The sequence below is a fragment of the Dromaius novaehollandiae genome, chromosome 2 (assembly GCF_036370855.1).
Source record: "Dromaius novaehollandiae isolate bDroNov1 chromosome 2, bDroNov1.hap1, whole genome shotgun sequence".
Classification (NCBI taxonomy): Eukaryota; Metazoa; Chordata; class Aves; order Casuariiformes; family Dromaiidae; genus Dromaius; species Dromaius novaehollandiae.
Window position 1 is genome coordinate 54,121,391 of NC_088099.1, and position 13,743 is coordinate 54,135,133.

Genomic DNA, 13,743 nt, shown 5'->3' on the forward strand with positions numbered 1-13,743 from the left:
TTGCAAATAAAAGATTTGTGAGGTGTAATGATATAAAGAGAATATTTGGTAGGGTTAATAGTCAGTTTGACTCTGAAATACTTAGACTATTTTTAAATATTGTGAAATTTGGAGAAACTAAGAAATTGTTAATGCTGTTATTAAACTCTTTCCTTAAAATATACTATTAAAACCAGAGTAGATACAAAAGCTCATAGGTTTGATGACAGCAAGCTACATTGATGTAGCATTTTTGGTTTGTCACTCAGATACAGGTATTTGGACTTAAATGAGTTTCAAGTGATGTACAAGTAGAGAAGGAAAATGTATGTGATATATTACTGCTGTGGCTAGAGAGATAGGAGAAAGTAGAGGTGGAATTAAAAAAAAATGGTAAGATATTAACCTCACCTTAATGGTAAGGTATTAACTGTGGGGGAGGAGCAGCTATATCTTTTTTTAATCAATAGTTTCATAGGAAAAAGTCCACCAAATAGTTTAAAAGCATATCCACATTTGCAAAAAAGCTAATTTGGTTTCAGAACTGTTTTAGAAAGTGGAAGTCAAGCCAATTTCAAATTGAGCCTCACTTACCCTCCCAAACTGACGTTAGGGGTTCTAACCTGTGTATTTGTGCATAGTTCTGTAACACAAGTAATACTATTCTGAAGTTGTACAGTGTAGACATAAACTACACAAACAGGTAGTAGACCATAGCATATTTCTTATTCCTGTTTGAAACTCTGTCTACTAACCAGATTGTGCCTTTCACACACAAACCTAACTTGCTGCTGAAAAGCCTCTGTATTGATCAATCTGTTGTTTAAGCATCACTGAGTTCTCCTTGAACAGAACTCTAAATATTACTATGAATATGAACAAGAAAAAAGTTGTAGCATCTCGGAAGGTCAAAATAAATGTTCAGCTTCACAGTTAAGGTAAGATTGATCTAGAAAAGTATTGTAGGAAAAAAAGGCATGTTAGTGGCAAATAGAGTATCAATTGGTTTGTTAAACAAATACAGAAAGTGTTCAGAACGTCTATGGGGTATAAACACCAAATTCAAATTATGAGTTTGACAGAATTTATTTTTAACTGACAGCTTCTTATGCATAGGATTTCATGAATGATTTTGATTGTGGATCCGTAAACTGCTGTTTTGAAGCATGTGGAGCATTAGTTGTTGACAAGAACAAAATTTTGATTATAACAAAAGAAGGTCAGAATGCAAAGGTGTGCAATGAGCCTGTGATTAATACTTTACTATCTAAAATAAATGACACCCTCCCCCCCACACACACTTTCTCATTGCTTCATTTTAACGTTAAGAAATACTCTCAAAGTCCCTTTGGTCGGGCCAGCACTGAACTTGCTGCATGCCTAAGAGCTTCTTTTGGCTACCATGTCCACTAGAAGACATTTCTTTCTCAGAGTCCTGTCTCACCAGCTTTCTCACCAGCATGAAAGCAAAGCAGAGGAAAACTGTGTTGCTCTTTAGACATGTTGTATAATATATACTGGGTTGCGATTACTGCAGAAGCATTGAAGTCCCTCAGTTATAAGGGATGTAATGCCCCCTCTCTAGACACTTGTGTTCCATTACTGGAGTTACATTTGACCTGTTTTCATGTTCAAGAATGAAGGATTTCTTAAGGGAAGGCTTGCAGAAGTGGAGCCTTACTATTCTAGAAGGTGCATGGGTGGGAGGAGAGGTAATGGACAGAAGTTGGAACACTGGAAAATCCTGTTAGATATAATATGGTAGAATCTTTTTGCTGTGTCAAATTCTGGAACAAGTTGTGCAGAGAAGTTGTTGAATCTCTATCTTGGAGATATTCAGAACTCGACTGAGTATGTCCCTGAGAAACCTGATCTAGCTGAAGCTGTTTTGATCAGGAAGTTGGACTAAATGACCTCCAGAGGTCCATTGCAACAAATCATGCCATGATTCTCATATGTTCACCTTTGTGCGTCTTTCTGTTGGGTTAATCTTCAGCTAGATGACTTTCCAGGTCTGACATATCACATGGCTGCAGTCATAGCTTTGTGCTAGCGCAGAAAAGGCAAAGGGGAACCAAAAACTGGGATGGTAAAATGAGCTTCCTATTTTATTGAAGTGTCACTTGACTGGCTAAGAATAGTTGTTAAACTTCAGCTTAAGATTGTGTTTATCACTAGATAAGTTTTAAAGATAATGAAATATTTTTACTTTTAAAAAATGGATATGCAGGAATGGAATAGTATTGCACAAATCAGTAAAAATAGCTTCAAAACCTTATTTTTTCTCTCTCACTTTTTTATTGATTGTTGTGACTGGGCAAAGTAATCTGTAAGAGTCTGTCATTTCAATTCATTCTTTTCTCGAGTTTCAGGTTACTTGACTAATATTTTTATTGTATATCTTGAATAGCATATTTGTTCCTTTAGTCTTCAGATTGCTTTCTTCTGCTTATAGCCTCCTTAAAGATGGTTGTACAGATTTCTACATTATATTTTATTTAAACTATATATTACAACATTTATGTTTAATTGGCCATATACTTTGTTTAGCTTGTACTAATGTTGTGCAGATACAACAAAAATATGATTTGGAGTTGGAGGGAACAACTTTTACCTTGTACTTTATCAGGTTTCAGGGTACTCTGTCATAGTTATCAAAATTGTTTTTAAAATGAATAATCCCTCCTCCTAATCAGGGTAAAAGATGGCCCTTAAAAATTAGAGAGTTCATTTAAAGAGTTAAATAAAGCATATGGCATATAAGTAGCTGATTGAGAGCATCTCCTTATTCCACTTGCTTGGTCACTTATTTAATTTATTATTTTGGACAGTAGCAGCACTGTCAACTTTTTTAAAAGATGAAACAGTACAGTTAATCCTGTTCCTTCCAATATAAAAAGCCACTTTGTTTCAGACTTAGCCTTATATTATAAAAACAGACATTGCTTTACTGAAAAGAGCAGGTTGGATTTGAACATAGTTCTTTTTAAATAACCTTTATCTTCTAGTGGATGTAATTCATTTGATGACATTAGCCAAGTTAAATCTCTCCCTCTTGTCTGAAAAGCTCAGTGTCAAGGTTCTCCCAAGTGGTTAGAGATTTTGGGGAGCACAATTTCTCATATCTGTAGATGCCTGGTTTTCAGGCGAAAAGTATTATACAAAATATTTGCTTCTGTGAATTGTTAAGTAATTCATTCTTAAGCAAGAAGAAATATCCAAAATAACTTCAGTAAAGGAAGATCAATTTTATTTTTCAGTTTTATCATTTTCATAACATTTAAACACCATTGGTATTAGAAAAGTTGTCTGTGGTTTACACACAGATGTGTGGTGATATTGAAAAATCATGAAATTCTATGCACTTTCTAGAGTAAAATTTGCTGAGTGGGAAGAAGTTTTTCTAATGAAAGAGCAATCTCTTTGTCTACAGGAGAAGATGTAGTTTTTAAGTATTATATGCAGTTCTGTGCTCCAAATAAGCTTATTTCCTCCAAATAAGCTAGATTAATTGAATGATACTAAAAGGAACCAAAGGTGCCTTTTTGTTTCAGAAGTATAAAATTTGTGTATTGATAGTAATGGCCTTTTTAACTTTCAGTTATTCTTAGACCTGCCAAAATAATGATGTTTGCTGCAGGCTTTTGCGCATTAGTAAAGTACTCAGGTTCTGTCTCACTGTGATGGTGCCAGGAACCATCCTGTTCTTTTCCTCCTAAAATGAGTTGCGCAGATTTTAGTATTGTGAAGAGTTGACCTAACACGAGATAACATTTGGATTAATTTGAGTATTATTTGAGTAAAGTATTAAATACTAAGGGGATTAAGGTAAATATAAGTCATGTAAATGACTTATTGCAGTATTGGAGCAAAGACCATTCATAATTACCATTTGATTAGTTCTTAGCTCCTAGTGCAATTGGTGAAAAAGTAGGAAGTTACAGTATACAAAAACACAGTGCTGTCTTCAATATATGCAACAGAAAAGCAAGTTTCTTGAGCGGAGATGGTATTTCAGGTGTGGAAGGGAACTTTTGCATGATAAAAGGGGGAATTTTCTTTCTCTCTTAACAATGCTTTTGTTTCCTAGAGTTCTCCATGGGGTACCCAAATGATCTAAAAGTTGTTTAACGTAGAAATTCACCAGGTATATGTTCACTGTGTTTCTTTTGATAACATTAGAAGAGGATGCTTGTATCCCTGGTTATCTCATTGATGTGTCTGATTATTTCCAAGTAGTATCTGGAGATACAGAACAGAGGCTAGTTCTTTAGCCTCTTACGAATATAATGTCTGATTATTTGTACTGAATTTCTGCATGTGGTATTTTTATATTTTATGGTTAGATGTCCCTCCGAATATACATACATGAAGTTTGCTTACCAAATACTTTAGGGAGACAGAATTGTCAGAATTACAGTTTTCAAGTATTTCACAGTATCTCTGCTGGTTCCAGCAAAAGATTTCGATGATACCTTGGTCTCAGAATCTCTACATTTTTTATTTTTCATTGAGAACTATTTGATTATTTGCTACAATTAATTAAAGTAAGCAAATAGTCTTTCTTTTATGATGCATTTCATGTTCTTTTTGAATTCTTCAGGAGAATATTATTGGATAAATAGAGAATACTAATTAATTAGTATTCTAATGATTAGATAACTAGTGATTATTAGATAATAGATAATTGGATAATTACAAAATACTAATACATAAATCTGTATCTGTTTTGTCCTGTCTCCCTTACATCTTTCATTTAGGGGGAAAAAAGGCAAAGGACAGAAAAGAAATTACTGATTCAGAAACGCTGAAGTTCTGTGTTAGAATGGTGTAATTTAATCCCATTAAATTAAAACAACAATGGAGTTGTTTACCTCCACTGATTCTATTCAGGGGCTCTTTAAGACCCTTGCTCTTCTGGTAGGTCAGAAACCATCTAATTTCAACTTGAAATTAATTTATGATTGGTTCCTTCTTGTTTCAAGAGTGTCCTTTGTTTCACCTGACATGAAGGATTTCTGTCCTAATGGTGTTATTGATAAAGATGAGCCCATTCTGTTTCCAGTCCTCTTGGCTTAGAAAGAGTGATCCTTTACTCTCTTATCCTTAAGGTAGGTTTTTTCTATATCATCTCAGTAATCTTTAACTGCATTTGTTTCAGATTTATTTAATCTTTCATGTAGATGGTAACAAGAACTGAACACAGCATTCCAGATGTCTTACCAGTGCCATGTTCAACCCAGAGGGATTTCAGAATTGCATTTACCTTTTTTGTGGTCATCACAATCGCACTGGGACATTTTATTTTATTTTGTTTTATTTTATTTTATTTTATTTTTTAATCTTGATCACTTCTGTGACTTTCATATCTTTTCTATTAAGGCAACTTCAGTTGGTATTGAAATCTGATCCCAGTGGTCTATAGCTAAAGTTTGACACTACTTTCGGTAAACCACTTTTTAAACTTTTCCAAATTAACCAGTTCTAGTACTACTCTTTCAATGGCCCATCACAATTCTACTATGAAGTATTACTGTACCGTTTTTAATTCTGCCTTTCTGAACAGCATTTATCTTTCAGTATCTGCATTTGGGTCCCAATTACTATTCCACTGTCTTCTGTTACCCACAGTATATCTGACTTTGCATCTGATGTCAGTAGTTTTCATTCCTCTCTTCTGTTGCCCAAACTCACATATTACCATGCATCTGAAATGCTTTTTCTTTGATTTCATTCTCTTTCCTACCTGGATAAGGAATAAGCCATTATGTATCTGTCTGACTGCTGTTCCAAGGCTGTCTGAAGTACCCGAAAGACCCTGCATAGTGTGTCCTCAAGTGACAAATTTCCTTATTGCTTATTTCATATTCACAGCTGAGACAAAAATCCTGATTTTAATAACCCCTATTTCTGACCTCCCTCTCATCATTAATGGCTTGTTAATATCATTTTGCCTAGGTCAATAGTTCTCCATCTTCTTGAGGATAGTTAGTTTTCTCTGCCTCCAAATCAATGAAGGAATACTCATCTTGAAGGTCTGAGGTGCAAATGTACCGCAGAACACTTGGGAACACTCGTAAGTTACAAAACTGCAAACAAACCACAAATATTTACTGTCTCTTCAAATTTTCTCTACAGGAAATAAGGACATACTCTTTCTTCACTAGTAAGTCCCAAATTTCTGTGTGTGTATTTATATATGCATATACGTATATATAGTGTGCATGTATGTGCCTGCATGCGTGCATCTTTACCAAAGGGAACATTACCTATTTAATATTTAGATGGAACTTAACAAATAATTTCTAAAGATCTATCTGCCTTGCCACTGTGCATTACTGAAACAATACAGTAAATACATTTTTCCAATGTCATTGAGATTGTGTTACTGAAAACAATATCTTTGACGCAATGCATTATATATTTCACATATATATATGGATATATACATGCACAAAATGAATTTATGTATGTAAAACAAAACCAATAACAACAAAACCCTTGCATATTCCTCCTCTAGCTCCCCAAAAGGATATCAAGTTGAGTTAACATTACTGAAGGAAGAAAGCTGTCTTGAAAATATCTTGATGACAGTGTATTCTGTAACTTCTGCTACTGCAGTATTTAAGCATGTGAAAGAAAATCCTGTATAGCTATGCTAAATGCAACTGCAGTTAGAGAGACAATGAATAGAAGGGGAAGAGGGCATGAATCCCAGTCGAAAAGCACCAGGTGTTATGTTAGACAGTGCACTTCCAAAAAATTACAATGATTTGTATTGTTCTGGTGTTTGTCAAGGGTTGCTATTCCCCTTGAAAAGCCCTTGTTATAAACCAATTTTTTTATACTGTTACATAAGGGGAGATGGAAGTCCTCCAAGCACTACACAATTGAGTAATAATTACTTCTCCCAACACACATCAGAGCACAAAGAGCACATTTTTCAACCAGTCTGAGCTCACCAGGTGAATGTGTTGTTGGATGAAACAGTAGATTTATGTGGTTGAAGCACAACTGTCGTTATTCATCCGCTGTTCATAGTGAGTAAGAAGTGACTTTTGGTAAATGTTGAATGGCCTTATATGGTTTGCTGTTATTCTGTTCTCAGTCCTGCTTTGGTAAGGGTACTACCAAATGTTCATTTTCATTGTGTTCTTGGCTGAATGTCCAATAATGCTTCTTTAATAAAAACAGCTGTTAGATCTGTTCTTAGCAAAGTGGTTTCCCAATGCTATTCCTATGGCTTGCATACCACATGCACTGAACCTCATCCTGGAAAAATGGCCAAGACAATTTGACAATGTAAATGGCATAGCTGCCCTCATAAGGAGATTGTACTGTCAAAGTACCCCAGACTTCCTAAGTCAAGGTTTTACAAATTCAGGCACATTCAAAATATTTGAATATGCTGTGAGATCAGTAGAAGCCGTACAATTGGGGCAAATTATCTTTTTATAGCTCTCAATAGTTGCAATTTATTGCAGGACAAACTGCAAGGGAAATTATGAGCTGGTAGTTTCATTATCAAGCATTTCAGCATAATGAGGATAAAGCAGAACAACAGCCTGGTATGTTCCTGTGTACTCCCCTGTACTGAAAATAATTTTTGGTGACCTGCAATGACCTTGGCCTGTACGCATAGTCAATGTGATTTTTTCATTGAGTTTATTGTTCTAATGGAATGTCATACAGAAACATTTTCCATCAGGTTGAATCCGGTTATGTCAGACCTGGTGTACTGAACAAAAACAGTTTTGTGACTACCCAGTTGTAGCCGCACAAATGGACATGCTATGTGCTATGCCACTTCTCTCCCCCTTCCCTCCCTCCCTCCCTTCCTCTCACCCCCTTCCCTCCCTCTCTCTCTTGCTTCTCACATTTTACAATAGGAATATGCTTACATTTCCAGCATATGGTTATTCAAATGGGGGACTCCAGTGCAGTTCCAGTCTGTGATTCAATCTTGCCTGGACCTCATTAGACTCCCAAATCTGTAGTGTTTTCTTCCATAGATCTTACTGTTGTCTCTCTCTTCTGGGAAGCAGCACCAGCAGTATCTAGCCACAAAGGCTGCGTGCAGTGTTTACTTAAGCAGGCAAGCTCCTTTTTGCTGAGCAGCTTCCAATAAAATTCATAAGACTTTATTAAATGTTGCTAGTAGAGTCAGTAAGAAGTAATTGTTTTGTCTAAAACTCTATTACAGAATGAACAGTCTTAACGCCTTAGACTGCATTTTTAGTATGCACTTTCTTAAACGTTACAGACAGTATGAAAAAACAACTGCATATGCATTTGTCTATAGTTTTGAAGTTCTCTGTGAAATAACTTTGCTCTTTAGATTATCTCCATCATATAATGGTATGCACATGGGTGAAAAGACTCCTTTTTAGAGAGCTTCCTCGTCACATCTTGACTGTCTTGCTGCCAAAAACCGCTCATGAAACATTTTTTTTCCTTCTTTCTCTGAAGACTCTTGTGAGAGATTTAATTTCAGGAGGAAAATGGAAACTTTTGAGTAATTTCGGTTGTGATTGACTGGAAGAGAAAGAGGAAACCAAAATAGTCTTTCCCTGAAAGTGCCTTTATTCTTTATACTACTTTTGTTTTCCTGTTTTTCAATTTTTAGAGCCATATTAAAGCATGTGTAAAAACATGGTGATAGGAACTTGCAGGAAAACTGTCAGTGCTTTACCTTTAAGTATGTATTATATGTTTATGTTTCCTTTGGGTGTGGGTGTCTTTTTCCAACTTATGAACTAAATGTGTTGCAAAAACAGATGTAGTGAAAATAAGCAAGAGAAGTCTCATTTCCTTTGGTGAACAAAGTTCACAATTATCTTGAGTGTAGTTTTGTGCATGTCATACCCTATCAAACAGTTTTGCTGACTGCAGCTTGCTGCTTGGATTTATCATAACTGATAAAAGATCTGTGATGTCAGACAAGAATTTTAGCTACACAGAAAAAGGAGGAAGAGTCAGTCAAATGTAATAACATATTCTAGATGTTATTCCTGCCAACAATTAATGGTGAAATTCATTTTATGAAACACTGTTTACAGACTGACATCTGGAGAACTTCTCAACCTGGATCATTTCCAGACTGTAGATTTATGTACTATTCCTGCCTCTTCCCCCTCCCCCCCTTTTTTCATTAAATATTTCACTTTTCCTGCTTTGTACTGTTCACTTAAATAATAATTAATTAGAATGATTATGCCATTGTGATTTTAATGGGACTTCAGGTGGATAAAAATTTTAAATGCTTGCTAAAATGGACATTCAGTAGATACCTTTTGAAATGGAGAGAGAGATAAACAAGAATTCAAAGAGAATTCTCTCTTAAAATTCTATTAGTCCTTGACCAGAAAACTCAAAATAAGTGCTCTCAGTAGAACCCTGGCAGCATGAAGTTGAAAAGAATTCGGAGTTCTAAAAGGAATGAGTTCTTTTCAGTCTAGTCTTTCTGAATTATAAAATGTTTTTGAATTGTAAAATCCTGGTTAAATAATGTGGTTTAAATGTTGTATTCACAGGTGCATATTTGTGCCTTACCCATTTCCCATTTTACTCAAGTGAAGGATTATTATATCTTCAGTGAATGTTTTAGTTCTTCACATTCTTTCTCTAGAATGTAACAATTCCCTTGTATCCACTACTCCTCCTTTCCTTTGGGGACTCATAGCAGTTGCCAGTGCTATCCATCTTTATCATGAGGATGGGTAACTGCCCATTAAAGCATGAAAGTGGAATTTGCCATTGATTTCAGTAGTAGCAGCACATATCCCTTGTATTTCTGTGTGCAGTTTGATATGTAGATGTTGGGGTCCAGAGTCATCCTACCTAGTCCTAGACATGTGGGCAATTTAAGGAATGGAGTCCAGCAGATTCTAATTGCAGTTAGAAAAAAATACTGGTGTTGGAAGAGGAGGACAGAAAAAGCATGGTTGTAAAGACCTTGTTCATACATGCCTCTTTTCCTAAAAACAGTAAAATTATCACTGTTACATTGCTTTCTTGACTGGTGGTTCATTAAAATAATTATTGACACAAGGGTCCTCGTGAAATCCAGCCCCACTGAGAATAGTGCTCTCAGCACATTAAATGCATTTAGGGAACAATAGTGTTTGAAAACAATTCAGATGGACCAATTATTAGTGTTAGCATCTTTACAGAATTAAGAAGTAATTACTACTCATAATGTTGAAAATGATGCTGATAGTATTGCTCCATATATTCTGTCTGCACTTTCTTTGTATGTAAAATAGTCTGTCACTGGTAAAATTTCAGTCCTCAATATCAGGAAAATAATGTTATGGAAAAAGTAGATTTTACTTTTAGTTTTGGTACCTTCTGACAGTATCAGTTGACAAGTAAATCTTAACAAATTTCTGACATCAAACTGAAGAGCAGGAAGTCTTGCTTCCTTTCAGAAAGTAGCGTGGTATACCTAAGGGCAAATAGACCTTTTCTAACTTTTATTCAGTTACTATCAGCATGAAAAGCCAGTAGTTCTCAAGGCTACATAAGTTAGGAATTTCAGGTTTCAGAGTGAATCTTGTAAAAGTTCTTTTATTCACATGCAGAAATTCAACAGATGTTAATGGACTAAGTGAATTTTCACTCATAATGATATCAAATGTTGTAAAAACCTTTTAAAATATGATACCATTCTGAGGTTCTTTTGTGTGAGAAACCTTAATGTATCCTGTGTTTACAGGTTTCTGTTTAATAGGATAGATTTTATCTGAAGAATCTGAAGAAAAATGGCAAATATCTAAATTGAATTTTAAAGCAGTGGTTTCCATTTCATCAAATCTCGTAGTTTACATTTTAGTCAGAATTTGCAAGTGGGAACAGAAATATTAGTTTACTAGTATTTGTTTTCATTTAGGATGTAGGTATATTTACAGTGTCAGGCATTACCGCAGTGTTATAATTTTTTTAACAGGAAGACATTCTTCTAATTATCCGCTTTCATAGTGTGTACCCTAAATATCTGAAATTACAATGGATCATATCAGTCTGTACATTGTTGACATATTTACTCCTAACCTTCCTTTCTAACTGAACAGATTTGCTTGTTCTAAGTCAAACATGAATCCATGATGTATCTTAAATTGGCTGACAGCGTGTGTCTAGAATAGAATATCTTCTGTCTTCTCTCTTCCTTAGAAACAGAAAATGCTGTATCAGTTCTTCAGCTGATACAAATAAATGACAGTTTTCACAGAGCTTCCATGCTTTACACCAGCTAGCATGATGTGGTACATTACTGTAGCACACCGTGCATTGTCTTGCCAGTGTTTCCAAAACCGCTGAAGAAAATGCAGCTTTCCTACTTGGGAATGCAACATGCTGTACAATATTGTTGGATCAATATCTTTCATTTTTAACAAAAGTTTTATTCTTTTAATGTTGAAGGAGAGAATAGCCTGTGTTGCTGCAAATTGGGTACCCAAGTGATAGGGCCTGGAAGAGAACATTGCTTTTCAAAACAGAACAATTATGGCATAAAGCAGAAAAGTCTGTGTTCTCTTCCATTGGGAGTTGACTTACAGTTTATAAACACATCATTTCAGAAGATGATAAATAGGTAAATGGATTTGTTTGCTTCCTAGTGGAAGCAAATCCTGAGAGGATGAGATGTAAACTTAGGTCTTGGACCAACGAAATGTTTAAATAAGAGCTAAATTTGAAAGCAGGTGAGTATTCCCTTGCAGTTGAGCATAGAGTTTTTATGCACTTTTTGGGGATTTTGATCAAGCGTTAATCTGAAACTACTGAACAAAGTTTCAGGCTGTGGTAAGAGCTGCTAAGAATATTTAAAGAAAAGATGCAGAAATATGAATTATTTGACAAATGTGTTAGGATCTTGGTCTTCAAGCTGAGCTAAAAAGCTACTTCTTTCTTTGAAATCCATGCAGTCTGACAAAAGCTACTTATATTGCCATCCACTGAAAAGCTCACAAATGTGGCAAGCTAAGCATTCAGCCTATGTGCTGTATTGCTAGCAATGTACTCATTGTAAGGTCATGTTTTTGGTGTGGAACAGTCGCACTTTCTCCAAAGGGCTGATCACAGCTGTTTTGAAACAAACTTACATCATCCTACTCCATTGCAAACCACTGCAGCTGTCTTCTGGTGATAGTAGTACTAGATTGTACCTTTCTTCAAATTCTTCTAAATAATCATTTAAACGCGTTTGAAGAGAAAGAAAACGTTTGCATCGTTGTGTTCTGTAGTGAGCTACTCAGAAGGTAATATTGCAAAATACAAAAAAGCAGTTATTTCATATATTCTAAGAGCACTTATGAAGAATAAAAGCACTGCCAATGCAGTGTGTGATTGGACAGGGAAAGTGTCCTTGAGTTTCCATATCTGTAGCACTAATTAATAAAAATACTGTATTTAATAGCCCATCCAAAAAATATAATCATATGTCATTCTCAGTGGTAAGCTAACAGTCTTCATGACCTTTGTTGACTTTGTAAGGTTATTTCATTCACAGTTAATTGCTTTTATTACAAAACTAGGTCCCAGCAATCTGATCTTTACTGCAGATCAGATTATTTCCATCTTGGAAATTCAGCACTGATTGAATTGATTCAACAATCAGTTTTACATGTTTTATAGGTTTAATACATTCAAATTTTTTTTAAACTAGCGTAAGTAGTAGAGAGAAGTCATTAAGGCATAATCAGTATTCTAAACAATAGTTACAGTTATCCTTCACAGAAATTTTTGTCAAGTTTTAAGTAAAGGCTTTTTCAGTTTTATACATTTTCAGGATTTCATATCACTTAATTTATCATCTCTTTTCCTTATTTATGCACGGATGAACTCGTATTGTTACATAAACACCACATTACAGTTCTTCCATTTCAACTAGGTCGCTGCGCTACAATCCCAGAGTCTGACTTAGAGGAAGGAACAATTGTACCGGGCACTGCAGCAATGTTTACCAATCATAGGCACATCACGAAGCAGAAATCCAAGCCTGGTAAGTGAAGGAAAATTACTTTGTTGTACTTAAGATGCACAAGGCATTTTGTCAGGATGTTTGTGGATGCATGAAACAAAGGACACGTATTTCTGGCTTTGTTAGGATAATTTTCAATTTTTCTTGGTTTAATAGCATACTGTGTAGGATTCTGAGTTTTTCCAGCTACTTTTAGCAAGAATAGTTAAGTGTAGAGATCAGTCATGGAATTAAAAAACTTTATTGTTGAAAGGTTTTGTGCTACTTAGTATTTGAATGAGATACTTTAAGATTTTATTCCCAAACTCTTTTAGAGAGGGGGGAATGAAGCTAAGGACATTTTGGTGTAATAAAGTTGTTTTTTTCCTGCATTAGGGCAGTTAGACTTAGTGCCAGTTGGTTAAAATATGGTTATTACTTATCTTTTGTGGGAGGACTTCCTAGAATTTCAGAAAAATATTATTGGATATAATAAAACAAAATTATACTGGTTATAAAATATGCTGCATACAGTGATGACACATTTTCTGGAAAGACTTCATGCTGCCCGGAACTGTGATATAGTGTTAACATATTTTAAAAGCAGTACTGTAAAGCAGTACATTGCAGTTTAATAAAGTGCTTGATTAATAAAGCTCTCAGGCTATGACTACAGGTATTTCCCATTCTGTTTACTAAGTTGCACCTTTCCGCTCATTGTCTATTATGTCATAATGATTTTCGTGTAATACTAGATTTTAGATGTATTTGAGTGTTGTTACTAAAACAGATGTTTTCGTTGTAGA

The 13,743-nt window shown here is 35.1% G+C and overlaps 1 protein-coding gene across 5 annotated transcripts in view; it reads left to right on the plus strand.

Moving 5' to 3' along the window:
• BBS9 (Bardet-Biedl syndrome 9) overlaps positions 1-13,743 on the plus strand; it is a 319,236-nt gene that overhangs the window by 181,350 nt on the left and 124,143 nt on the right. For 4 of the 5 annotated variants that reach the window (XR_010387693.1, XM_026100770.2, XM_026100771.2 and 1 more), the window contains one exon: positions 12,869-12,979. The exons of the other annotated variant lie outside the window; for it this stretch is intronic. Coding sequence is in view for 3 of the 4 variants with exons in the window: in XM_026100770.2 (XP_025956555.2) it covers positions 12,869-12,979 (111 nt within the window). In the remaining variant the exon portion in view is untranslated. The remainder of the gene's footprint in view (positions 1-12,868; positions 12,980-13,743) is intronic. 5 annotated transcript variants of the gene reach the window in all.